This window comes from Chelmon rostratus, chromosome 4 (assembly GCF_017976325.1).
Source record: "Chelmon rostratus isolate fCheRos1 chromosome 4, fCheRos1.pri, whole genome shotgun sequence".
NCBI lineage: Eukaryota > Metazoa > Chordata > Actinopteri > Chaetodontiformes > Chaetodontidae > Chelmon > Chelmon rostratus.
This window is the reverse complement of record NC_055661.1, coordinates 4304296-4327060: the sequence shown is the minus strand read 5'-3', so window position 1 is coordinate 4327060 and position 22765 is coordinate 4304296. Positions and strand designations below refer to the sequence as shown.

At 40.9% G+C, this 22765-nt stretch overlaps 2 protein-coding genes across 3 annotated transcripts; one reads left to right on the top strand and one right to left on the bottom strand.

Annotated features, from left to right (window-relative positions):
• Window positions 1-6: 6 nt before the first annotated feature.
• On the bottom strand, window positions 7-7149 carry akr1a1b (aldo-keto reductase family 1, member A1b (aldehyde reductase)). Its single transcript, XM_041934718.1, has 9 exons — window positions 7018-7149; window positions 4206-4301; window positions 3145-3264; window positions 2773-2924; window positions 2247-2442; window positions 1906-2105; window positions 1041-1113; window positions 753-839; window positions 7-289 (listed from the first exon to the last, which is right to left on the bottom strand). The coding sequence occupies exons 2-9, from the start codon at window positions 4284-4286 to the stop codon at window positions 224-226; spliced, it is 975 nt and encodes a 324-aa protein (XP_041790652.1). The 5' UTR covers window positions 4287-4301; window positions 7018-7149; the 3' UTR covers window positions 7-223.
• A 1445-nt stretch (window positions 7150-8594) lies between these two features.
• uhmk1 (U2AF homology motif (UHM) kinase 1) lies at window positions 8595-19038 on the top strand. Of its 2 annotated transcripts, XM_041935215.1 has the most exons (10): window positions 8595-8816; window positions 9020-9337; window positions 10099-10228; window positions 11228-11414; window positions 11509-11706; window positions 12175-12269; window positions 12944-13020; window positions 13120-13218; window positions 13345-13433; window positions 15119-19038. In XM_041935215.1, exons 2-10 carry the CDS (start codon window positions 9034-9036, stop codon window positions 15263-15265), a joined length of 1326 nt encoding a protein of 441 aa, XP_041791149.1. In that variant the 5' UTR covers window positions 8595-8816; window positions 9020-9033; the 3' UTR covers window positions 15266-19038. The 2 variants fall into 2 exon arrangements, with proteins under 2 accessions (XP_041791149.1, XP_041791148.1); XM_041935214.1 differs by having other exon boundaries at window positions 8595-9337.
• The last annotated feature ends 3727 nt before the right edge of the window (window positions 19039-22765 follow it).

Here is a 22765-nt window from a genome sequence, read left to right as displayed (position 1 = left end):
TGAAGTAACAAAATGTTTATTTAAAAAATAACACGTACAGTATGTAGGCAGCCACACCAGAGTTTCTGGTCTTCATCACCAACAGTAACTTGAAATGTCCTAATGATAAGTGCAAGATTTGACATGATCTAAAACAAACTCCAATGTCAGGATCCAGGGACATTTATTAGTGATGTGGTGTTGGGGGGGTTGAAGGCACAAAGTCGGGTGGTAGTGTGAGTCGTCAGTAGGGGTCGTTGAAAGGGTAGTGAGGATGTCCTGCATCCCTGGGAACACGTTCTCCTTCCACCTGCAACATACAAACCAGAGCTGATACAGTTCCCTCTGTTCCTCAGTAATGTGTTTATGTTCACTTGTTCAACCTGGCAGTTTTTCAAAGCCAGTCAGGTGTTTTCCATTATACACTAACTGCTTTTCCTGTCCACCAAACTGCTCAAGAAGGGCTCACCCAGTGCAATTCTTTCAGGACTTGTCATTTAACGTAAAACTTCAGATATCTGACATTTTGTGCCATTATCCTGGGAATTTAAAACTGGTTTTACTTTTGCAGCATAAAGAAAATTTCACCACTATAGAACAGTACCTATTAAAATCATTCGACAATGAGGACCAGGACTTGCTCTGTTATGATTGCAGGCTCCTATATTTATAAAGTGAGTTGGATAGGAAAAGAAAGTTCCCAGTAGACTGGAAAATGAAAACATAACACCATCAGGAACAACCATGAGATGCAGTATATAAAGCGTACTCACTTGGATCATTGGTACAATGTAACGCCAGCCTTTGTTCAGCTCTGTAACACTTTTCATTTCCTCGGCTTCAAGGGTAAAATCAAACACCTGACAATAAACAAAATGAAATCAATTCCTCTCAATACACACAAAATGGAATACACGTGCACAGCTAATACAACTAGCTTTTAAGTACTTGAAGGTAAAAACTGAACCTTAATGAGACATTCTAAAATTCTACAACAACCATCTAAAAAAAATTGCCTCATAGTTTGGAAATGAATTGCTACAACTGAAATTTTACTCCACCTGAATGTTCTCTTTGATACGGGACTCTGTCACACTCTTGGGGATTGTTACCACTCCTCGTTGGGTCTGCCACCTTCAAGTACAGTAAACCATTGTTGTTGTTGTTTATCTGAACAGCTTGTACAATGACAATTGATAATGCTGTAAACACTTTTTGAAAGCATGCAAATGGGTCTCACATAGCTAGTTTTTAACAGAGCCTGACTGATTCTGCAGTAATGTGCGTTTCCAACTGGAGATGTGTGCACTTAGTCGACGAGACGATTAAATGTTGCTGCTGTCGCTAGTTGGCATCCGTAATACTAGTTGGCTAAACATTATTATTACTTTCTTAATGTCCACATTTAAATGACAGGATAATGTGTTCATAATGGATCAGAGTTTCGGCTTCAGTGTCAGCTTTACACTGTGCAGGCTAATAATACTGTGCTGCAGGTCACTGCTGTGTGTACAGCTTGTTGCACTGCCCCCAAGTGGGCAAAATATGTCATTGCAAGTTATTGCAACAGCTCAGGGGATCTGACACATATTCATCTTTTTTCTCCTTCCCACCTATTCTGTGGTTGCCTCCAATACTGATTTGAGAAAAACATTTTTAATGAAACTTGGAATCAATTTAAAAATGTTAAATACAGAAACAAAAAAATAGGCAATATCTGTCTGAGCTTGATGTGAAACTACAAATATGTGCATTAAGTATTATTGTCCCATATTTAGTGAAGCAGCTGCGATCCATATTGTGCTACAAGTAAAACCACTGGATTTAAGACTTTTTAAATGAAGGGATTTTGTCTAAGATTGCCCATGTGATAAAGTGTGTTTGCATTAGGATACAATCTGATCAGTTAATTTAGAGTGAAATCACCTCAGGATAATCTGAGCAGGGGACTTTTTGTATTTCTCTGCGAGGGTGGCGATCACACTCTCCTCAAGCAGAACTGGTTCATCTGGATGTTTCCAGGCCCGGTCAGGAGAGCCCAGGGGGCTGTAGGCCGTCATCACCAGGCCCCGGTCCCGACAGTGGGCCAGCAGCTCTACCTGGGCCAGGTAGGGGTGGCCCTCTACCTACCCCAACCAAACACAGAGATACCAGGATGATCTGTAGCTTTCAGAACACCATACCTGAGACATGCTACAGCGGTGTTCACACTTGACCTGTTTGGAGCATTTTAAATACACTTTTTTGTCATCACAGGCACCCCGTACCTGTAGCACAGTGGGCTTGATGCTGGCCACAGACAGGATATCATCTATCTGCCGACTGTTGAAGTTGGACAGGCCGATGGATCTGACGAGGCCTTTCTCCACCAGCTTCTCCATGGCAGCCCAGGTCAGCTTGTAGTCTATGTTGTCATACAGCAGGGTTCCATCCTCCTTTTTGGGAAAAGGAACGTCTCCTCGTCTGGGAGATATAAAGAGGGAGCCACATTTAAAAAAGAAAGACTAAAAGCAACCAGGACAAGACTGAAGTAGACAAAAGAAATGTCCTTTCCATTTCTTCCCTTAAAATATGTCCCCAGTTTATGGTTTACACAACATAGAGTGAAAAGTTTGTCACAACTTGAATTTCTTTATATTTAACTATTTATTCTTTGTCAACATGTTTCATTTTTAAATCCAGCCGTCAAAATAATGAGTTAACTACATCATCATTTTGAGAAAACAAGGTAGTTTTCTCAGGGATAATGAGTTAATCATCTCATTATTAGACCTTGACGGAGGTTGAGCTCACTGGAAGGCGTAGGGCCAGTGGATGAGGTAAAGGTCCAGGTACTCCAGCTTCAGGTCCTTCAGGGTCTTCAGGAGGGCCGGCTCCACGTCCTCTGGGTGGTGGCGGGTGTTCCACAGCTTGGATGTGATGAACACGTCCTCACGTCTCAGGGCCTGGTGCAGAGACAACATGTCAGATGTAGCTTAGGAAAATATTTTGCGGGATCGTGAGTGTCTTGAAATTTCAGGACAATAGAGACAACAAAGTCCAGACTGGATAGTGAAATCTGTAATTACTCAACATCTATGAACCACAAAGAGATATTGTTGGTTTGAATGATGGAACAGGAAGCATTCTTACAAAAGCTTCTAATGCAATGTTCAGCTGTTTTACCTTGCCGGGGCCGAGTGTGTCCTGTAGGGCTTCTCCAATCTCAACCTCATTGCCATAGATGGCTGCACAGTCAATGTGGCGATACCCAGCCTCCAAGGCCCAAACAACTGCTTGTTTCACCTGTTGACAGTAACAAAATAGAACAACTGTTAAACACTGACTTGAAGGGCTGCGCCAACAGACCATTTGCGCTGACATGCTGCCAACAGTTGGCAAGGTGTGGAACTTGCTACACATTATTTTTGCATTCATTGTTAAACCTGAAGCAACACAGTATAAATTCAAATCATGCAGATTGTTCTTTGTGTGCAGGTGTTTGTTACCAGACTAGAGATAGAAAACACTGCTCCTCTGGCACTGATAACTGCGCTTTGATTAGTCTTAGCACAGTGCACATGTGTGCAGACACAAATTGGTCAAATGTCTGCACAGCTGTTCAAGCTGACTGACAGCTGATCACAGCTGGATCAGCTGTCGCCATCATCAGAAACAGACGTCGCTTCACATAACGTTTCAGAGGAAAGGACGTCTCATTTCTCTTCATCCTTCTCTCCTCAAGTGGTTTCCTGTGTCTCTCAACTCTTCCTTAGTGGGAGGGACTAAGATGTGTGGAAAAGAAGCTAGTGAGGGAAACGTGGATGGAATTTAAAAGACTTGGGATGTACCCATGGTCAGCTTGTTAGTGGGCATATCACTGAAAACGGATGTCTGCTGCTGCTGGAAACAAGGTTAATGAGAATGGTGAGACAGAGCCCAAACAGAAAGTCAAGAGAGGCTAAAATCTAGTGACAATTCTCTGTGGGTTCAACACTTTTCACTTTACGTGTAGTCACTTGGAATTAATCAAATCCATGACAAATACAAAACTATTGATTAGTCCAGCTGTAATGTCTGAAATTACAGATATACTTCTGATGAGAGGAAGTGGAACTGAGTGGGCAGAAACAGAAAGAAGAATGAAATATTGTTCTTTTATGACACTCACCTGTAAGACAGAAATCATACAAAGAAGCCTATTTTTCAGACAGGTATTTTTAAGAGGAGATCAGTGCAGCCTCTACCTTTCCTGGCTCACTCTTCCATGTTCCCAGTCCAAGGAGGGGCATCTTCCGCCCTGTGTTGAGAACTGCAAAGTCATTCATGCCTCTCAGAAGCACCTTAAAAAGGACAAGGAGAGCATGATTCAGTCAGTGAGGGGAGCTGCTTGGCTTAGCTGCTGGGGTGTTTAAAGCTGCAGTAGCAAGAATTCAATGGGAAAATACAGCCATCTTATTAGCATTGCACTATTTAGCCTACAACATTGGATACATTTATTTTTCACTGTTCCACAAACTGGAACAGAGAAATGCAACACGCAAACAGAGGCAAATGCTGCCATATGAAAACATATAAAACTCACCATTACTGTGGTTAGGAAAGTAACTGGTTGCAAACCTGCACAGACCACACCCTCAGATAATGACAGGCTGATTAATCAGCCACTTGTTTAATTTGAATGATGTCTGGCAATTTGACAATCTGCATCTGCATCAATCTGCATCAACTGCTGTCCACGCTCACACGGCCGATTAAACAAAAAAAACAAAAAAACAAAAAACAGAGCCTATGCATATTTTTCATTTTTAAATATTTTTATAATATTATACGTACTAAATAAATGTTCAGTGGGACCAAAAACAGAGATACTGCCGGGAGCTACTGTGTAGTTTTTTTTTCTGTTTAAGTAAGTTTATGAATTTTCGTTCACTCTCAGAAATAAAGAGATGCAGCTATCTGCTGATAAACGCTGTTGTAAAGATCACTAGAAGTTTATTTGTCATTCAAAAGTACAGATCTACTTACGCAAAGAGACACTACAGACAATAACATTGGTTTTAAATAAATGTTCACTGAAGTTCAGAAATTGCATCTAATTTGTCATTATTATTATTGAATTCTATTTTATCAAAAATAAAACAATAGCATGTTATCGACATTATATTGTATATCCATATTGATTGACCTCTACTGAAGACCAGTATATCAAGCTAACTCTCTTAGAAAGAAAGCAACAATACAGAATAAACAGCCAAGAAATAAAGGCAGCTCAACAAAACAATGATTTATAGTTGGCAAACTGTCACCTTATTGAGAGAGTGTCCATCCCAAAGGCACATCTTTTAGGAATAATGGTAAATACTGACCAAATACCAAAACTTCTCAATTCCCAGTGAATCAGTATTTAAACTATACAGATACAACTGGAGAGCTCATACAGCATGTCAGGAGACAGCTGGATGAGAAGCTGATGTAACACAACATATGACATATCTACATATGATTGGAAATGTTCAAGTATGGAGAGGCTTTGCTCATTCTGAAGCTGCACAGAGTCACTGACATTAACGCAGGTTAACTCTACTCTGGTTTACAGTTGTGTGAAAAAGGATTCCTCTTGCTGCAGAACAATGAACCAAAACGTGTACAGAAACTATTTCAGCTGACCATCCAAGGAAGAGGACAAAGTGCTGTCATGAACTTTTGTTTCCTGTCCCAAAAGGACCACTTCAGCACATTCAGAGCAGTGGTGAACCCAGCACAGCAGCCCTGTTCTTAACTCGAGTGTACAAATCGCAACATACATTTCTGATATGCTTAAAGAGAATAAATCTAGTAGACCCTTTAGATCTTTAGGAAACCTCGAGAACCAGAACCAAACACTGGAAAGCTGTATTCAGCTGCTGTGCTGCTCAGAGATGGAACCAACTTCCTGAAGGACTGAAACAGTTCTTCTCAACTTTCTGGGCTTGTGACCCCTTAAAACAAAAGAACTGGTTGAAACAACTTGTCTACAACTTGTGATCAGACTTTTTTTTTTCTTTATTTTTTATATCAGGGTGACTTGTGAGTCCTGAAAGTTAAGTTCAGAGGGAAGTGTTAAAGTATAGCTTATTGTGGGTTTTTTTCTGCTTTCCTCTTCTGTTTAAACTCAGATTAAAACCCGTCCTGTTTACTGGTGTCCTTCCTTAATTCTCATCTCTCTTCCAGATGCTGTATCCTACTTTTATCTATTCTGTTTTACTGTTTCAACAGATTTTATTTTACACTCTATAGTGTTACGTTCACATGTATCACCCTCTACTGTATTTGCAGGACATGGATTCCTCATTTTCCACAGGATGCCAGGTTTATTTGTACGGCACCTGTCTTGCCTCATGTTAAATGTATATTCCGCAAAAAAAAAAAAAAGGTAAACGTAGACGATGGTTTGATATGAACGAAAACCAAAATGATGTTAAACACCAATAGTTTCTGACATAGCTAAAGAAAACAAATCCAGATCTGTCAACTGACGCCACGGTAGTCACGCGCCGCAGCCACACCTCAGCGACCGGCACCTCGTAACAGAATTAGCAAAGTAACGCTTTCTAGAATACGTAGCTAACGTTAGCAAGTGACGGGTGATGCAATATTTGGCATAAACCGTTAGACAGTTTCTACAGATAAAGTGTAAATAATATGTAATAATAATAACAGATAAGAACTGTGGGGTCATTCAGTTTGTCCGCTCATTTATCACTATGCCATCTATTGTGAGCTAAGAAAAACATTAAAATCACTCCGCTCAAGCTAGCTAGCTTTAGCTTCTCCTGACAATCACTCTGCAATTGACCGAACCTCACTATCCGCTTTTCATTCGACGTCCACGGTTAGCCATTTTTTTAAAAAAACTGCCGTCTTACTCACCCGCTTACCAGCGTCAAAACACAAACGACGGAACACCTGCACGAAGAGCTGACATTTGAGTGACTGCATGGTGGCTTGATCTCTGTAGTGAAATTACATAACACTGCCGTTTGTCAGCTCCCTCCTCACTTTAAGTCACCAACTTACTGTTTCAATGGTTTAAAGCCAGCGCCTTCAAACAAGGACCTCTTCTTGTAGTCCCCCCGAGCAGAACAAGAATGCAAAAGAGTTGTTTTCTGCCAAACGTTCAAAAACACCACCTCATGCTGGTGACATTTCCCTTTCCGGAATGACGACTCCTCCATTTCCGGTGAAAATGCTTGGCGGACCTGATGAGGATGTGCCACTGATTCAGTTCAGAGGTGCATTTAGTTTTAAGAGGTTATAACTGGAGTTTATCTGGAGTTACCACTGGTTCTAATAAAGTGTCCAATGCTTAGAAGTAAAAGAAGGGTTTGTTAGATAATTACAAATGTTCAAGCTCTTTTAACATTTGTAATTATCTAATTATCTGTTTCTATCAATGTAGTGTGGGATAATAACATCATATGGCAGTGACTTTCAGCAGTTCATTTCACAACAGCTGAAAATTTCTCTTTGTACAATTAAGTCACATTTCAATGCTGTTCATTTATATTCATGTTTGTCTAAATGATGAATGGAAGTCCAGTATTGTTGTTCTCTGCCAACTCCTGAGGGGATTGTCAGGCTTCTTAGCTGCTAAATGTTGGTCAGCTGGTTGTTGACTTTACCTTTCTGCTGTTTGGTGTTGGGAAGGTAGCATATATAAAGTTTTCACCTTTCACATACAAGAACTCATATAATCCACTGTTAATTTAAACCTTTTTTTTAATCAAAGCTTATTTAAGGTGACACCTGCATTAGTTCCTGATGCTGAGGCCTCATCTTGTAGAGGAGCCTGTGTTACAATCAAGTTTTAGAGCCTCTATTTTTGCCTGGTTATAGACTTATGACGGGAAAGCACCACAGACTACACCGGTGTGGATCCAGGGTTTGGACGTTGAGATCGTGGAGGAGTACAAATACCTGGGTGTCCAGAAGACTGAGGTTCTTTGGAGTATGAAGGACATTACTGAGGACTTTCTATGACTCTGTGGTTGCATCTGCAGTCTTTTACGCAGTGGTCTGCTGGCTGTGGAAGCTCTGAGAGGGACAGAAAGAGACTTAATAAACTGGTCAGGAGAGCTGGCTCGACTGCCCTCTGGACACCACTGAGGATGTAGGTGAGAGGAGGATGGTAGTGGGGGCCCTCAGCAGCTCCTTCAGCAACAGACTGCTGCATCCCCTTTGCAAGAAGGAACGGTCCCGTAGGTCCTGTTTTGTATTTCTCTATTCTGATGCTATTTTTTCCAACTGCTATTACCTGCGGCCTGTAATACTGGAATTTCCCCAGCTGGGGATTAATAAATTATAATATATTATAATAAGCAGCTGTTTGTGTTTTTTAGTTGATCACAATTCAACGTCGAACATCACAGAGGACGAGAACAACTGAGAGGACAACGGGATCTGAACCGCAGGCAACACAATATTTCATACATGGTAGCCTGAACTACTTAAACAATTTTATAAAGCTAAGAGAACATGTAGGGACACTCCATACCGGCAGGGGGCACACTGCAGCAAAAGATGCACCGCAAACCTGCAGGAGGAAAGCAAAGGCGGAAGTAGGTTGATATCAACAACCTGAGTTACAACTCAGGCAAAACTTTACAGTCGTTAAAACCGATACACTTTTTAAAGTTATTATATCCGTTACAAATGGCGTAATAACAACTGATACATTATGGAGGGAGTATTTTCTTGCGCGTCGGGGAAGTGGTTTTTGCTTGAGCTCAAACTCAGTGGCTAATTTAGCCACTTGGAGCGGCTAAGTTAGCTACCTTTTGTCAGCTGACTACAGCGAATTCATTTTGACAACCTCAGTAAGCAAACCGCAGTCTAATATGCCCAGTTATTGCTTTGTGCTTTGTATTAACAGGGTTGCGGGTGTAGCTGGATTGTCTGCTAGCTGTCGTTGACACGTCCTGGCAGTTTTATTTATGTGGCGCTGATAGAGCCCGATTCGCAGTGCTCCTGCAGCTGCTCCCACCTGTCAACTAGCTGGCTCCTCTCCTCCTGTCTCCAGTCAGCCTTTGCCCAATGGCTCACTGCGGCTCCTCCGAGCCCAGCGCAAAGGTCCAGGCACCACGTCCGGACGCCATCATCCCGCCACAGGGTAGCGTAGACCAGAGCATGAAGCCCGTACTGTTCGAGATCTTCGGCGAGATTTGGACCGTACAGTCGCGGCTCGGCCAGGGAGTCTCGGCCTCGGTGTACCGGGTCAGCTCGGGCAGAGCCACCACAGCCGCTGTCAAGGAGTTTCAGGCTGACACTCAGGGAGGAGATTACGGGTTTCACAAGGAGAGATCGGTGTTGGAAGATATCCAGGGACATAAAAACATCGGTAAAAGCATTATTCTACATACTATTGAAACATGTAACGTCAGACCTGTGAGTACGAAGCAAGCAAGCATAGTATGTTCTCAGGCTGCCTCCTGCAGCTTAATGTAAAGTCAGCCAACATCACCAATGTGCTGCACACATGGGAATTAAATGTCATTACTTACTATAAGTTTCCCTGTAACAGAAGGCTTTCTTGGGCGAGTCAGTGATACTGGCTACTCTTTTCAACCCCTTGTGCTTTGTTCCTTTTAAAATAGAGCAAAAAAAAAAACAAAAAACAAATTCCATTGAAAAACTGTCAATTTTAAAGGAACTTGCTTCTCGCCAGCGGTGTGTACATGGTAGAATATTCTGCAAGACCAATTACAAATAGTTATGGTCTGCTTTTATTTTCTGCATGATCTAATTTCAGTAAGACACCAGGCTTTTAATTGTGTCACAATGTTTTTCTGCAAAACAGTCATGGTTGTAAGCAGCTTGCTCTGTAAATCTGTAAATTAAAACTTTTTTTTTAATACAGTACAGAGTATTACATGTGTGCTCACAGTTCAGCAGAGGTCTTAGTTTATTTCATGTGAAACATGCTTTTGTACATCATGAGGGTCGCATTACTGTAGTGCTGTCATATTACATGTATTGTCATTATACTGAAGTGAACAGGATTATCCAGTATGAAGGTCTCATTTGCTTTTTCCAAAATGTGATATAAATGCAACAGTACAGGCCTAGCTGTTTGTAATGACAGATTTGCTCTCCTGTCAGTGACACTGTACGGGGTGTTCACCAACCACAGCTGTATGGGTGTTGCCACTCGCTGTCTTCTGCTGGAGCTGTTGGATGTCAGTGTCTCTGAGCTGTTGGTGAGAGGCAGCAGTGGTACCCAGGGTGGCAGGTAAGTCAAAAGATATCGCTACTTCTCATACACAGTATAACTCTGACTGTGGCAGGTTGCAGAGACGTGTTTCTATTATTTAGCCCACCCTTAGTGATATAAAATGGGGTGGGCAAAGTCATAGAAATAACTGTCAGTATAAAATGCAATGCATTTTAACAGCACCACAAACTGCACCCTCCAAAAATCAAATCAACGCCTCTTTGAAATAGTTTTAACAAAGTCTGAATATTGTAATCGTCAAGGGAGGATTTATTGCATGATGTTATATTAGACTGCATTAGGTGTATCTAAGTGGCCCTAATAAACTGGCAACTGCATGCATGTAGCCATGCAATGCATTGTGTGCTACAAGGTTTTGCCCCCCACACAGATGATGACTGGTTCATTTCCCATTTTGTGAACTGTGTGCTCATGTGTTTCACTGACAGATATTTTTCACTCCCCTTTTCAGATTTGAAAGAAAAAAGTAAATCATCACACAGTAGGAGGCCTGTGTCAGTATTCTTTTTTTAATTATTAAATCACAAGTAATAGTTGCACTTGTGAAAAATTATTAACTATTAAAATGTTTGTGGCTCAATGTAAAGTTTTCAATTTAGAGTATTTTCAGTTCCAATGACAATATATAAATGCTGACAGAAAATCTGACAGTGAGATCAGTGTGTTAAATACAAATATGTGTAAGCAAGGGAAAAATGTGTTGGTTTTTTTTTTTTTATTTGATTGAACAGAACCATTTCAATTTGAGCAGGTTTTCAAAAATTCCAAGTTTTTGTATTTGCTGCAGAATGTTACTCTGTCAGACAGCAGTCAGGCTATTGTATAACAGTACTGTTCGTACATGGTTCGTGTGGTCGTCACAGTTGTAAAAAAACACTTGAACACAAATAGCCTTCAAACTATTCGAAAGATGATCTAATGATTGATGGTGACTGCACTCACTGTATTCAGGAAAGCTTGGGCTTTCTTTTTAGCTTGTGTGATATTTTCCGGCAGACCCCAGCAGGGCCACTCCATGTGGCTCGTCCAGCACTGTGCCAGAGACATCCTGGAGGCTCTCGCCTTCCTCCACAGGGAAGGCTACGTCCACGCTGACCTCAAGCCACGCAACATTCTCTGGAGCGCCGATGACGAATGCTTCAAGCTCATCGACTTCGGCCTCAGCTTCAAAGAGGGAAACCAGGTGGGTGTGTTTGGGGATTTGAAGGTCAGTGGAAGAGGAACTGGGGTAATTGAGTGTTACATGTCTGAGTCTCTCGCTGCCTTACCTCCTCCAGGATGTCAAGTACATCCAGACAGACGGGTATCGTGCTCCAGAGGCTGAGATTCAGAACAGCCTCGCTCAGGCCGGGGTGGAGGTGGAGGGGGACTCGGGCTGCACGTCCGCTGTGGACCTGTGGAGCCTGGGCATCATCCTGTTGGAGATGTTCTCAGGAATCAAACTCAAAGACACCATCCGGTCACAGGAGTGGAAGGTATGACAAAGCTCTGCTCAGGATAGATCAGTGATGAGTAAGATCTAATTCTGTTTAGAAATGTTCAGAAGTCCGTTCACATTTGAGGACTAAATGAAGAATAATCAGTTCAAACAATGTGGACTTAACAACGTGATTTGTCATCAGACAGTATGAGTTTTTGGCTGTTTTGTCTAGATTTAAACCTTAAAGAAATATTTGCATATTTAAGACAGTAATTAAATGAAAAAGAAGAGGAAATATGTATGTGTTTGAAACAGTGGATATGACAATTGCCTCTGATTTCACAAAGTGAAAAAAATAGCACAACAGAAATATATAAAACCAGAAGCCAGAATAAATTGGCACTGTATGACTTATTTATGGTATAAAGGAAGTTTTTGGGAGTTTCACAAATTTTGAATTAACTGTTATCAGGAAGGAAAAGTCTAATAGAGCAGAGGCTTTGTCTGCTTTCCTCCCCTTTAGGACAACAGTGCTGCAATTGTTGACCATTTTTTTGCCAGCAACAGTCTTTTGTGTCCTGCCATTCCTGTCTATCACCTCAGAGACCTTATCAAAAGGTAAGTTCTCACACATACAGTGTTTAGTCTAAGTCAGATTACTCTGATATGACAGTTATGCCATGTGCTGTACTAGGTATTGCAGTATTCAGCAGAGAAATACTGCCAGCAGTGAAACTGTCTATAGCAGGCCTCTCAAAGGTCTGTGTCTGATTTTTACTCAAGGTCAGGGGTCCAGATCGGTTGGTAATAACGAAATAATATTTAATCAGTTAATTAATGCCACATCTCTTGTGATTGGGGCAGCATGAAACAGAGGCAGAGAAGACTCAGACAGTTAATCCATATTTATTTCTGACTCAGACCGATTCTTACAACCATATTTCCATCAGTTATTGTGTCCTAGAGAAAAAGAGGCACATTCTATGTGTGTGATTTAGGAGCTGATAGCCAATTCTCTGCTGTAACATTCATGTGTGAACTCAGAAGCAACAACATTTTTTAGGTCTAATTGGCATGTTATTGTTTAATATTTTCACTTTGTTACAAAATTAATGTTATTTTTATGAGCCTATATCAGTGTGAACAGACTCCTAAAAAACATGGAAAATCTATAAGAAATACATACTGAACTAGAAAATGTCTGCCAGTTGATGACATAAGCTGGGTCCAGACAAAAACCCTGGTCTATCGTCACTGAGTTGTGTTGGTCTTTTGTTACTTTGTGTCTGCAGCATGCTTCTCAACAACCCAAAGCAAAGATGCACAGCTGAAACTGCCCTGCTGAGCCCATTCTTCAGTATTCCCTTTGGTATGTGTCAATATTTGAGACCTTCACCAAGATTAACACATCTCTCAGTGTACCATATTTACCTGTGTGTGTGTGTGTGTGTGTGTGTGTGTGTGTCAGCTCCTCACATTGAGGACCTGGTTCTGCTGCCCTCTCCCGTTCTGCGTCTGCTCAACCTGATTGATGACAGCCATCTGCACAATGACGAAGAGTATGAAGGTACAGCACCATGTTTTTCACTTTTCTGTCTTAAACATTTGAATGGCCTACAGTGAATGAATTGGTTTCCTGTTTCTCATAAGTGTGTAGATGTTAAAGTCAGCAAAATGTCATTGTTTCTCCCAGACATCCTGGAGGACATGAAAGAGGAGTGCCAGAAGTACGGCTCAGTGGTTTCGCTGCTCATCCCCAAGGAGAACCCAGGGAAAGGACAGGTTAGTCTATAAACTATAGCTCTATAAACCAGGACTTCAAAAACGTTTCAGTTAAACTGAAAATATATGAAGTAACATGTTACATGTAACATTTATTTCCCAGCTATTTGAATCATAGAAAACCTCCACTGTATTTCACACAGGCAGACTTCATCAGGTGGTAGCATAACAAACATTTTCGTGCAATAAATAATTGCCAATAAGTGCCAGCATACTTTTTGTTATTTGTTGAAGTGGAATATAAAGACAGATTTTTTTAGCAGTTGTATTCAGTGGAGTTCTGTTTGTTGGCTTCAGTAGTACAAGTACCCTCACGACTTGGATACTGTATTCTCTCCTTGACTCACCCAGTGACCACGCGGTGCAGCTGCATTGCTCTCCAGCTTTGTCACTGATGCTGGACATGATCCACTGCTATTCACTCTTTAATGTATCAATGTCTATTTACTAGTTACCGTATTTTCCGCACTATAAGGCGCACCTAAAAGCCTTTAATTTTCTCAAAAACCGACAGTGCGCCTTATAATCCGATGCGCCTTTTATATGGATCAATATTGGTTAATTATGGCTATCGTAGTCAGGGGGCGTGGCCGAAGTAACAGCGGTATTCCACTCTCTGTGTGCCGTCATCCTTTTACTGGCGCGTGCAGTCAGCTGTCAACCTGAATAATAAAATGACTGTTTCACTGAACAATGAAAAAATATAAATATATGCCAAATAATAGGCAATTAAAATATTAGTCAAACGTGGTTAATGTGATTTCTGCTCCTGAACCTCAGTGCAGAGCGTCTGCACATCAGCGCTGTGCGCCGTCACCTGCATCTTTACGCAGGATAAGCTGTCATCTGTGAGCACGCACGATGTTTGTTTCAAAACGAACGAGCTAAAATAAAATACATTTTAAATAATTGCTCATTAATTATTTTCAGGAGCCGCATCAGAGGGATGAAAGAGCCGCCGACCACTGATCTAGTGGATGCATAATGCAACCCAGACACCACAGTATGGTAGTTTCTGTCTATGCGCCTTATAATGCGGTGCGCCCTATATATGAAAAAGTTTTAACATAGGCCATTCATTGAAGGTGCGCCTTATAATCCGGTGCGCCTTATAGTGCGGAAAATACGGTAATTGACTTCACATAATTCAACAGCACTGTATAGGACATTATTTTATTTGTTTATTTTGTAATGTGTAGTTGTGTAGATGGTTAAAAAGACACGTTTAGGCTGAAATAATATAAAAGTAGAATGTCTGTTGTTGTATTGGTGACTTCTTGTGGACATAATGTACAAAAATAGATGTTCGAATAGTTTGATCTTATGTGTTTTTTTAGAAGGAATAATCAAATGTCATAGTAGTACTCCTAAAATGCAATAATGCATCATTGTTTTCACTTGGTCCAGACCAAAGGAACTCAACTACAGGAGTGAATGCACATAAAGCACAGCCACAAAATGTCTGTTAACTCATCTAAATGCTTGTTAAACTCAAAAAGTCAGTCAAACAGCATTTGAAATGTGCCTGCTGAAGAAAGGTTGCTTGAAAATGCTCCATCTCTGAAACGCTTCCAGTGGACTTTGATCTGCAATGAAGATGGTACGACTAGCCAGTGGACGTTCGACAATACAGACACATTCAGTCATTCCCCCACTAATTCTCATATCCATTGTGTGTCCACCAGGTGTTTGTAGAGTATGCCAACTCCAGTGACTCCAAAGAGGCTCAGAGGCTGCTGACGGGCCGCACCTTCGATGGGAAGTTTGTTGTCGCCACCTTCTACCCGCTCAGCGCCTATAAAAGAGGTTACTTGTACCAGACTGTGCAGTGAAGTCCTAAAGCTCAATTTACACCTCTGCACGGTTTGCATGAAAAAAAAAACACAACTGCATGGGGCACCACAGTGGAGAAGTCTCCCTGTAAGAACAACTACAGCCAACACAGCCATGAGTGGTTACCCTGCAGGTTGAGTTCAAATGATTCAGTTATTAATGAGTGTAGTTAAAAGTGCTGCATGCTGTCCATGTGAGTGTAAATTGAACTTGGCCGTGAGGGGCGTACAGTAACACTTCATGTCTGCTGCCTCCAGTCTGTGCACTGCTTTTATCAGTGCACATTCATGTAGTGCTTCAAGGCGACCTCCATCCGTCTCATGTAATGACTCTGGACTAAAGGTCCGTGGTCTGGGTACAGCAGTTCCTGTTTTAGCTTCCATTTCACTGCCATTCATTGATAGAAATGACCACACAAAGAACGTGTAATTAGGACAAGAATAATCTCTGATGAGGGTTGCTCGAGCAAAAGCCTTCATCAAATGATAGTGTGAAGTTTGAGAATCTGTGCTCTTCGATACTAAATAGTTCTACTGATCTAACTGGTTGCATCTCTCTTGATAGCTTCTCAGTGAAATACTTAATACTCATGAGTTGAGTCAGAGATGTGATTAGAAACATGTAGCAGGAAGACACTGATCCCCCAGTAGTGCTGAATGGGAGGTCTATGCTTAGACTTAAAATCCTAATGACAAAATCCCTCTGTGGTGATATTAGTGTCCCATTCTGTTGTTAAACTAGTAATAATAATTGTATTATTCTTGCCTATTTATATTTGTCATGTTGAACATTTAATGAGGGGAAACGGTATGGTACAGTATGGTACAGAATGGTTTGGAGTGACTCCTCTACCAACTGGTAGTTTACTCTCTCTCTCTCTCTCTCTCTCTCTCTCTCTCTCTCTCTCTCTCTCTCTCTCTCTCTCTCTCTCTCTCTCTCTCTCTCTCTCTCTCTCTCTCCCTCCCTCTGCCATTATCTGAGCAAGCCAAGGGCTCCTAGTGCCCTGTAGCCTTATGCTTCACAGTTTTTTATTTACAAAAGTCTACATATTGAGAGAATAATTTATCATCAGTTGACTGCGCTCCTGTTTATGAGGACGTACAGTGAGCTTTGTGTTTTGTCTGCAGCATCTTAAAAGGCACGTGTATAAGTAAATATTTTTGAGTACATTCTGAAAATGACTGGCTTGCCAAGTTAGAGCAACTGTCACATGAATGAAATCAGTATTATCCAAAACCTTTTTCCAGTAGAAAAATGAGTCAGTGAACAAAAACAGCAGGTCGGTGGGAGTAAATGTCTTCTAACCAACTAAAGCCAAGTGCGCTGTCATTTGACATTGTTGTCATCATGTAATATGAATTAGATTCTAGAGCCAAAATGTCTAGCAGCGTACACTTAAGTGTGCAGTGTGCAGCAGCTACCGTGCAAACTAGACTGATAAAGTGTGACGTTATACAATCTTCCGATGCTTCAGTGCTGATGCTTTCAATTAGTTAGTGCACGAGCCAGTGGATTGATGTGTAGACTTCAAGCCCAACATCAGCAAGGCGGCTGACACAGAATTATTCCACACTTCCGTCAGTTTCAAGAAATGCTGCTAGTTACATGGCAATGCATTGAGTTTTATGTATCATTATGTGACAGCAATGGCATAAAATGTGCAGTCTTGAAACTAGAATTTCTTGATCCAACAAAACAGTCGTTTTTTATGTAAGAAGCATAGTAATGTTGGATAGCAGCGACAGAGCCTCAGACGCTTGGTATCTTTGCAGTGGAACGTACGTTATGTTGTAGAACCAGATATTCTTTTTTTTTTATTTTTTTATTTTTTTACAGTGGATCTGTAGTACCCAACGAGCCCACCCTGTCACACTGAATTTTCTACGCAAGTGCCCTATGACATTGAAGCTAGCTAACTAACCAAACTGCTGCTATAACAGCTGGTTGTGCTGCACCGGCAAGCATCCATTCCTTATGTAGCCCACGCCTTTGCAGATGCCTTAGAGAATAATTCCCCTCCGGCAGATGTAGTCCCACCCAGTAACAGAACCAGATCGTTAGAGACAACAGAAATGGAGCAGCGATCTGTTTCAGTTTCTTCAAGTTGCTTGTTGCTCATTTTTCACTTATTCTTGTTAGCGAGATTGTGTAACAGTGGCCACTGCAGCCACAAGTGAAAATTATGGTATTATGGTAATGTTGGTATTAACTACATTAAATGCTAAACTGATTGTATTAGCTAAATGCTAAACTGTTAAATATAGAAAATGCTAAACAATACAAGCTGAACTAGCTTAAACAACTGTTTAGCATTAAGCTACAGTAATTGTAACAGGCACACAAGAGGAGAAGAGCAAACGGACTCAGTAATGTGCGTTATAGAGCGATTTCTACTTTCACTTTGCTAGTATTAGCTAACATTAGCCAGCATAAGATACTGGACATACATGACCAAGTTAGGATGTAGCAGCAAACCCCCCCCGTGTACGGTCTTGAGCATAGGTGAATTTTATTGCTTATGGATTCACTTTTGTAATTGTAAGAGGAAGAATGAGTTATTTCTTCTCTAAAAGCCCGTAGTCTTGCTTTAAAAGCAGTTTTGTGTGTGTTACAGCCCAAATATGAAGCCCTGCTCCATCTAAATGGGTAATGTGATTTAAACGTGAGAGAAATTAGAAAATAAGAAAATGTTTGAAGTTTATGGACATATCAATCATATCAATGTTTCTCTGTCTGAGGCCTATTTTTATTAGATAATGTCTTGCCTCCTCCTCTGAAATCATGTCCAACAAACAATATAAAACCTGGAGCTAGAGGAGAAGTTGCACTTTTGTCTTATCTGAAGAACTACAAAAAAACATATTTTTCTACAACTTTATTTGTGTGTGCCTGAAATGTGGATGACCGAGTTTTCACTTGAGAGCATCGCAGGCCTAAAAACCTCGATTTTAAACTTTAACGGGACTCCAACCACTGGACTATACAGCACTTCTGAATTGGCAGTCTGTGGTACGTAAGCTGGTGGTCAGCCCTGACAGTAACTTGTAATCAGTGATCCCCAAATACCCGATAAAAAGCTAAAGAACATTTCTTCCACTATTTCCATGGTCTCTCAAGGACATGGTGCAGAAAATTCATCTTTGATGATGTTACGATATTATTTTAAAGCATTTGAAGTTTGATTCATCTTTGATTTTCCTTGATATATTTAGACCATCTTCTGAATATTGGTCACTAGGTCACCGCGCAGACTCACCACAGGTTTACTGTACCAAATCAAATAACAAGTGTTGGCCTTATATTGTGTGGCTTACAAAGCGCTTTACGCAGAGTTTGGACACTGTGAAGAGAGCCCCTGTGTTTGTATTTTATGATGCATGACAAATGAGTGTGTAAGTGTAAGTTGTGCTCTTGACATTATAGTGAGATATTGTGCCTGTGTAGACTTGGAGGCTCTGTGTTAGTGATCGTGTGTATCATCGTATGCAACAAAGGTCTCCTTCGAGACGGAACCAGGGACTTTGCAGTTTTACGTGTCTTAACCATGTGGTCACCAGGGCGCCCCCTCGTTGCTCATGTTGGGTTCACTTTTAAGTGAGATATCCTCATCTTCATATAAGTTGCTAACTGATAATTTCTGCAACCCCCCATTCCAAAGAAGTTGAGACACTGTGTAAAACATACAGAATGCAATTTGCTAATCCTTTTTGACACATACTCAACTGAAAACAGCACAAAGACAACATATTTAATGTTTCACCTCATCAGCTTCATTGATTTTTGTAAATATCTGCTTATTCTGAATTTGATGCAGCAACATGTTTCAAACAAGTTGGCACAGGAGCAACTAAAGACTGGGAAAGAAAAACACCTGTTTGGATCATTCCGCAGGTAAACAGGTTGATTGGTAACAGGTGATAGTATCATGATTGGGTATGAAAGGAGCATCCTGGAAAGACTCAGTCTTTTACAAACAAGGATGGAGGGAGGTTCAACACTTTGTGAACACATGATTGGATAAAGGAGATTAATACATGGGCTCAGGAACAGTTCAGAAAGCTGTAGTTGGTGAACAGAGTTTGTTTGAAAATGAAAAAATCTTTTTTTAATTAACCCTTTACACAGCTTCCCAAATGTTTTTCAATCAGGGTTGATGATACAAATTGCACAAATTACATTTTCCATTTTTTTCATATCTTTAATATTGAGGATGATCACGCATGCACTCAGCATGTGGTGTTCACACCTAAACTAAAACTTAGCTTCTAAAGCTCAGGCCTGCCTTGTCTCTTAAGTTTACAGTTGGCTGGGGATGTCCCACTACTCGTTCTTCATGGCTTATAGTCATCCTAAATCCCTTTTGGAGACATGGACACTAAGCCACAACTGGTGATAAAACAGAGAAGCACAGAGGCAAAGTTAAGAGAGGACACAATCTGATTTTTACATCATGCTACAGACTTTATTAACGTGACCACTGAATGCTCTATTTAAAGCCACACTGTCATTGTTAAATGCACTACAACATGATGAGTTTATAACTGCTTCTTTGGTTCATTTGTCATCTGGTATCACATACTGGAGGATGGTGCTGATCCTGAGTCTGTTAACAGTACCAGTGTTGGGTGTAAATTAGTGTTAGCATTAGGTTAATGGTTGTGTGTGGAGTTTCTACTGTTTGTACTTTACATAGAAAAGGGTAAAGCAGGTTTCTACTGATGGCTGACTATTATGTGACTGACCTGCCTTTATGGATGAATCGATTGATACCCTGTTGATTTAGCTTTTGACAATGTTTGCTGCTTGCAGGTGAGTCTGGTGCTGTTCAGACGTGGTCAATTCAGCTTTGCCATAGGAGCATTAATAGTCCAAAATACCTGCTGCTACAGAGCTGTGAGCATCTACAGTGGAAACACAAACATTTAACAGTGTTTGAATATTCGACTCAGATATTTATTGAGATTGAATTCTCTAATTCTCAAATTGTTTACCGCACGCTGATCCTATGAGCTCATTTCAGTTTAATCCTGAAAGCATCTTTGTACTTGCTGAGGTCTAGGATATGCAAAAGCAACTGTTTTTGTTTTTTTACGCAATGATTATCACTTTCAGTATGCTATTATTTTGTGGTTGTGGAATTTGTCTTTTTTTCCCTCTTGTTTAGTTAGTTTTTCACTCTTAGTGAAGAGGCTGTAACGTTTTTGTTCCAAATTAAGTGTGCGCTGTGCAGGTGAAAAACAATGCCTGCCACCCTGCACACGAAAGTGAAAACACCCTATTAATGTGATAATGGTGCACGAGTTGATTTTATCTCAGTCAGGGCGACGCTGTGTACACTTGGTTAAGGCTCGCTGCCACAATTAACCATTAAGAGACACAATCCAGTTTGTCCCAGCATCATCGGACAAAAGTTTCCAAAGTCTCATCGTGATCAGACTTCCTGCATTATTTAACAGTTGGTGACAGTACGCAAGCTAAGGCTGCAACTGACAATTCTTTGTCTTACCGGCTCATAGTTTTTGAGATGAATCGTTGCCCATTGCATTTTTCAGTTTCTAGTGCGGGTTGTGATCGACTGCAGTACTGATGATGAGCACAGTGTTGGTCAGCAGGGACGGAGAGGCATCAGGGTGAAGAACTGAGTCACATGCCTTTAAGAGCTCTGTCACACTTGTCGGGTGAACCAGAGCCAAAAGTGATTTTCTTCCAGTTCTTACGTCATATTGTAGAGTTGAGAGTGTGTTGAAGCCGCCTTGCCTTGATCCTGACTGAGTCCTGTGTCCTGTCAGGATTTAGTGGCAGTGCATGAAGTTTGGTGCACTGATTGCCTTCATGCTTGGCTCCAGTTTCTTCCTGCCTAGCCTTGTGCTCCTCCGTCCCTGTCTTCACCTTCCCCTCTGTGGCTCTGACTCAGACAAGCATCTTCAGCACTTGCTCTTAGGCTAGATTTTTACCCGTCTTCCCACCTGTTTGAATTCACTTCTGTTAATGTGCATGGACACTAAAGGGAAATCTGTGCTCACAGGAAATAACGGCAAGATCCAAACAGGCTTCAGCAAATGCATTGTTTGTTTTTTTCATTGACGTTATATTACATGATTTCTGGGTGTTTAAGTCTTAACATTTCAGCGTTTATAAGTTGTAACAGCTGTCTACCTGTGTGCATTGTATGTCTGCGTGAAACAGATAAGTCATACTGTGTGTCAGACTATTTTCCTGTGTGTGTGTGCGCTCGTGAAGTGTTACAACAGAAGCGCTGTATGCCTGTTTGCTCACAAAAGGCAATCTCGGATCATTTTAAATCACAATGTCAGTGTGAGAAAGAGTCAGTTTGGAACTTAAGAGTGAATATGCAAGAGTGCAGCCAGCCATTTATACTGTGATGTCTGTAGTATCCATTCCTATTAACGAAGCACACATTATTTAATGCAAATCTTGAAATTCTTTACAGCACAGAAGATAAAATGTGAAGTGGTGTCCAGAAAAGATCAAACATCAACATCAACTTGTTGATGGAAATAGTCAACTATAAGTGAAGAAGTACGGTCAAACTACAGCAGTGATTATACCTTCATATATACATTAAATATTTTGAGCTGTCCTTAGTAAATGTGACACATATTGACAAAGTATCCAAGGGGGGTTGAATGAAGGTCGGTCCTTAGTGTGGCCGTTACACAGCCAGGAGCATGAACGCCCTTGATTCAAGCCGCCTTGGATAACCATGATTTAGATGACTGAGAATCTTTACAGACATATTGGCAAAGTGTTTTCCAGGCCTACAGAAGAGCTGTGTGAACAAGCGATGCCGTTTTTCTTTCTAATTCTGATTTAAAGCTGCATTGATTTTGCAGGCCAGAAAACAACTGTTCAAAAAAGATCTTCAGACCTGAGAGCTGTAGAGTTGGGTGATAATTATCTGTGGGTTTGGCCCAGTGAGTGACCCCCTCCACATTGCACATAGTTCTTTGATCCATTGTTACTATAAAAAATATTTATTAGTGCAGTTTTTGAATATTTTGTGGCACATTTGAATATTTTTTGGCATCTTCGTATAAAATGGGTCCCATGAACCCCAGAACACTAATTTAAACCCAAATCTGATCTTACGACTAATGTCTGATCAGGTTTGGGAGTGAATGTTGAGCTCCACCAGCTTTGAAGGCCTAGAAACACCAAATCACGACAGAACTATGAGACAACCAAAACCAAAATCATTTGATCTGGAGGGAGAAGTTGCACAACTATTGTTATTATCATTTTGAGTCTGAACAACTCAAAAATGTCTCCAGTGTGATATATTTTCAAATGTCAAAAGACAATCCTTAGGACAATTGTGGCCTTTTTTAGTCTTCCTTTTGGTTTTATATGAACCAGTTTGGTTGAGAAGTTGAGCAGTTTGTTCAATAATGAGTGAAATTGGATTTGGACATGAGATGATATGTGGGATATTTGAAGAAGTGGGTTGATTGATTCGGCCAGATGAATTGCAATGATTT

Bases quoted from the DNA above. Each gene is read 5' to 3' on its own strand.
- akr1a1b (XM_041934718.1), bottom strand. From the start codon at position 4,286: ATGAATGACTTTGCAGTTCTCAACACAGGGCGGAAGATGCCCCTCCTT. The intron at 2,925-3,144 runs GTAAAACAGCTG...TCTCTGCACCAG, and splicing joins ACACACTCGGCCCCGGCAAG to GCCCTGAGACGTGAGGACGT. The intron at 290-752 runs GTGAGTACGCTT...TGTATGTTGCAG, and splicing joins ACATTGTACCAATGATCCAA to GTGGAAGGAGAACGTGTTCC.
- uhmk1 (XM_041935215.1), top strand. From the start codon at position 9,034: ATGGCTCACTGCGGCTCCTCCGAGCCCAGCGCAAAGGTCCAGGCACCA. The intron at 11,415-11,508 runs GTGGGTGTGTTT...TACCTCCTCCAG, and splicing joins GCTTCAAAGAGGGAAACCAG to GATGTCAAGTACATCCAGAC. The intron at 13,219-13,344 runs GTACAGCACCAT...TGTTTCTCCCAG, and splicing joins CAATGACGAAGAGTATGAAG to ACATCCTGGAGGACATGAAA.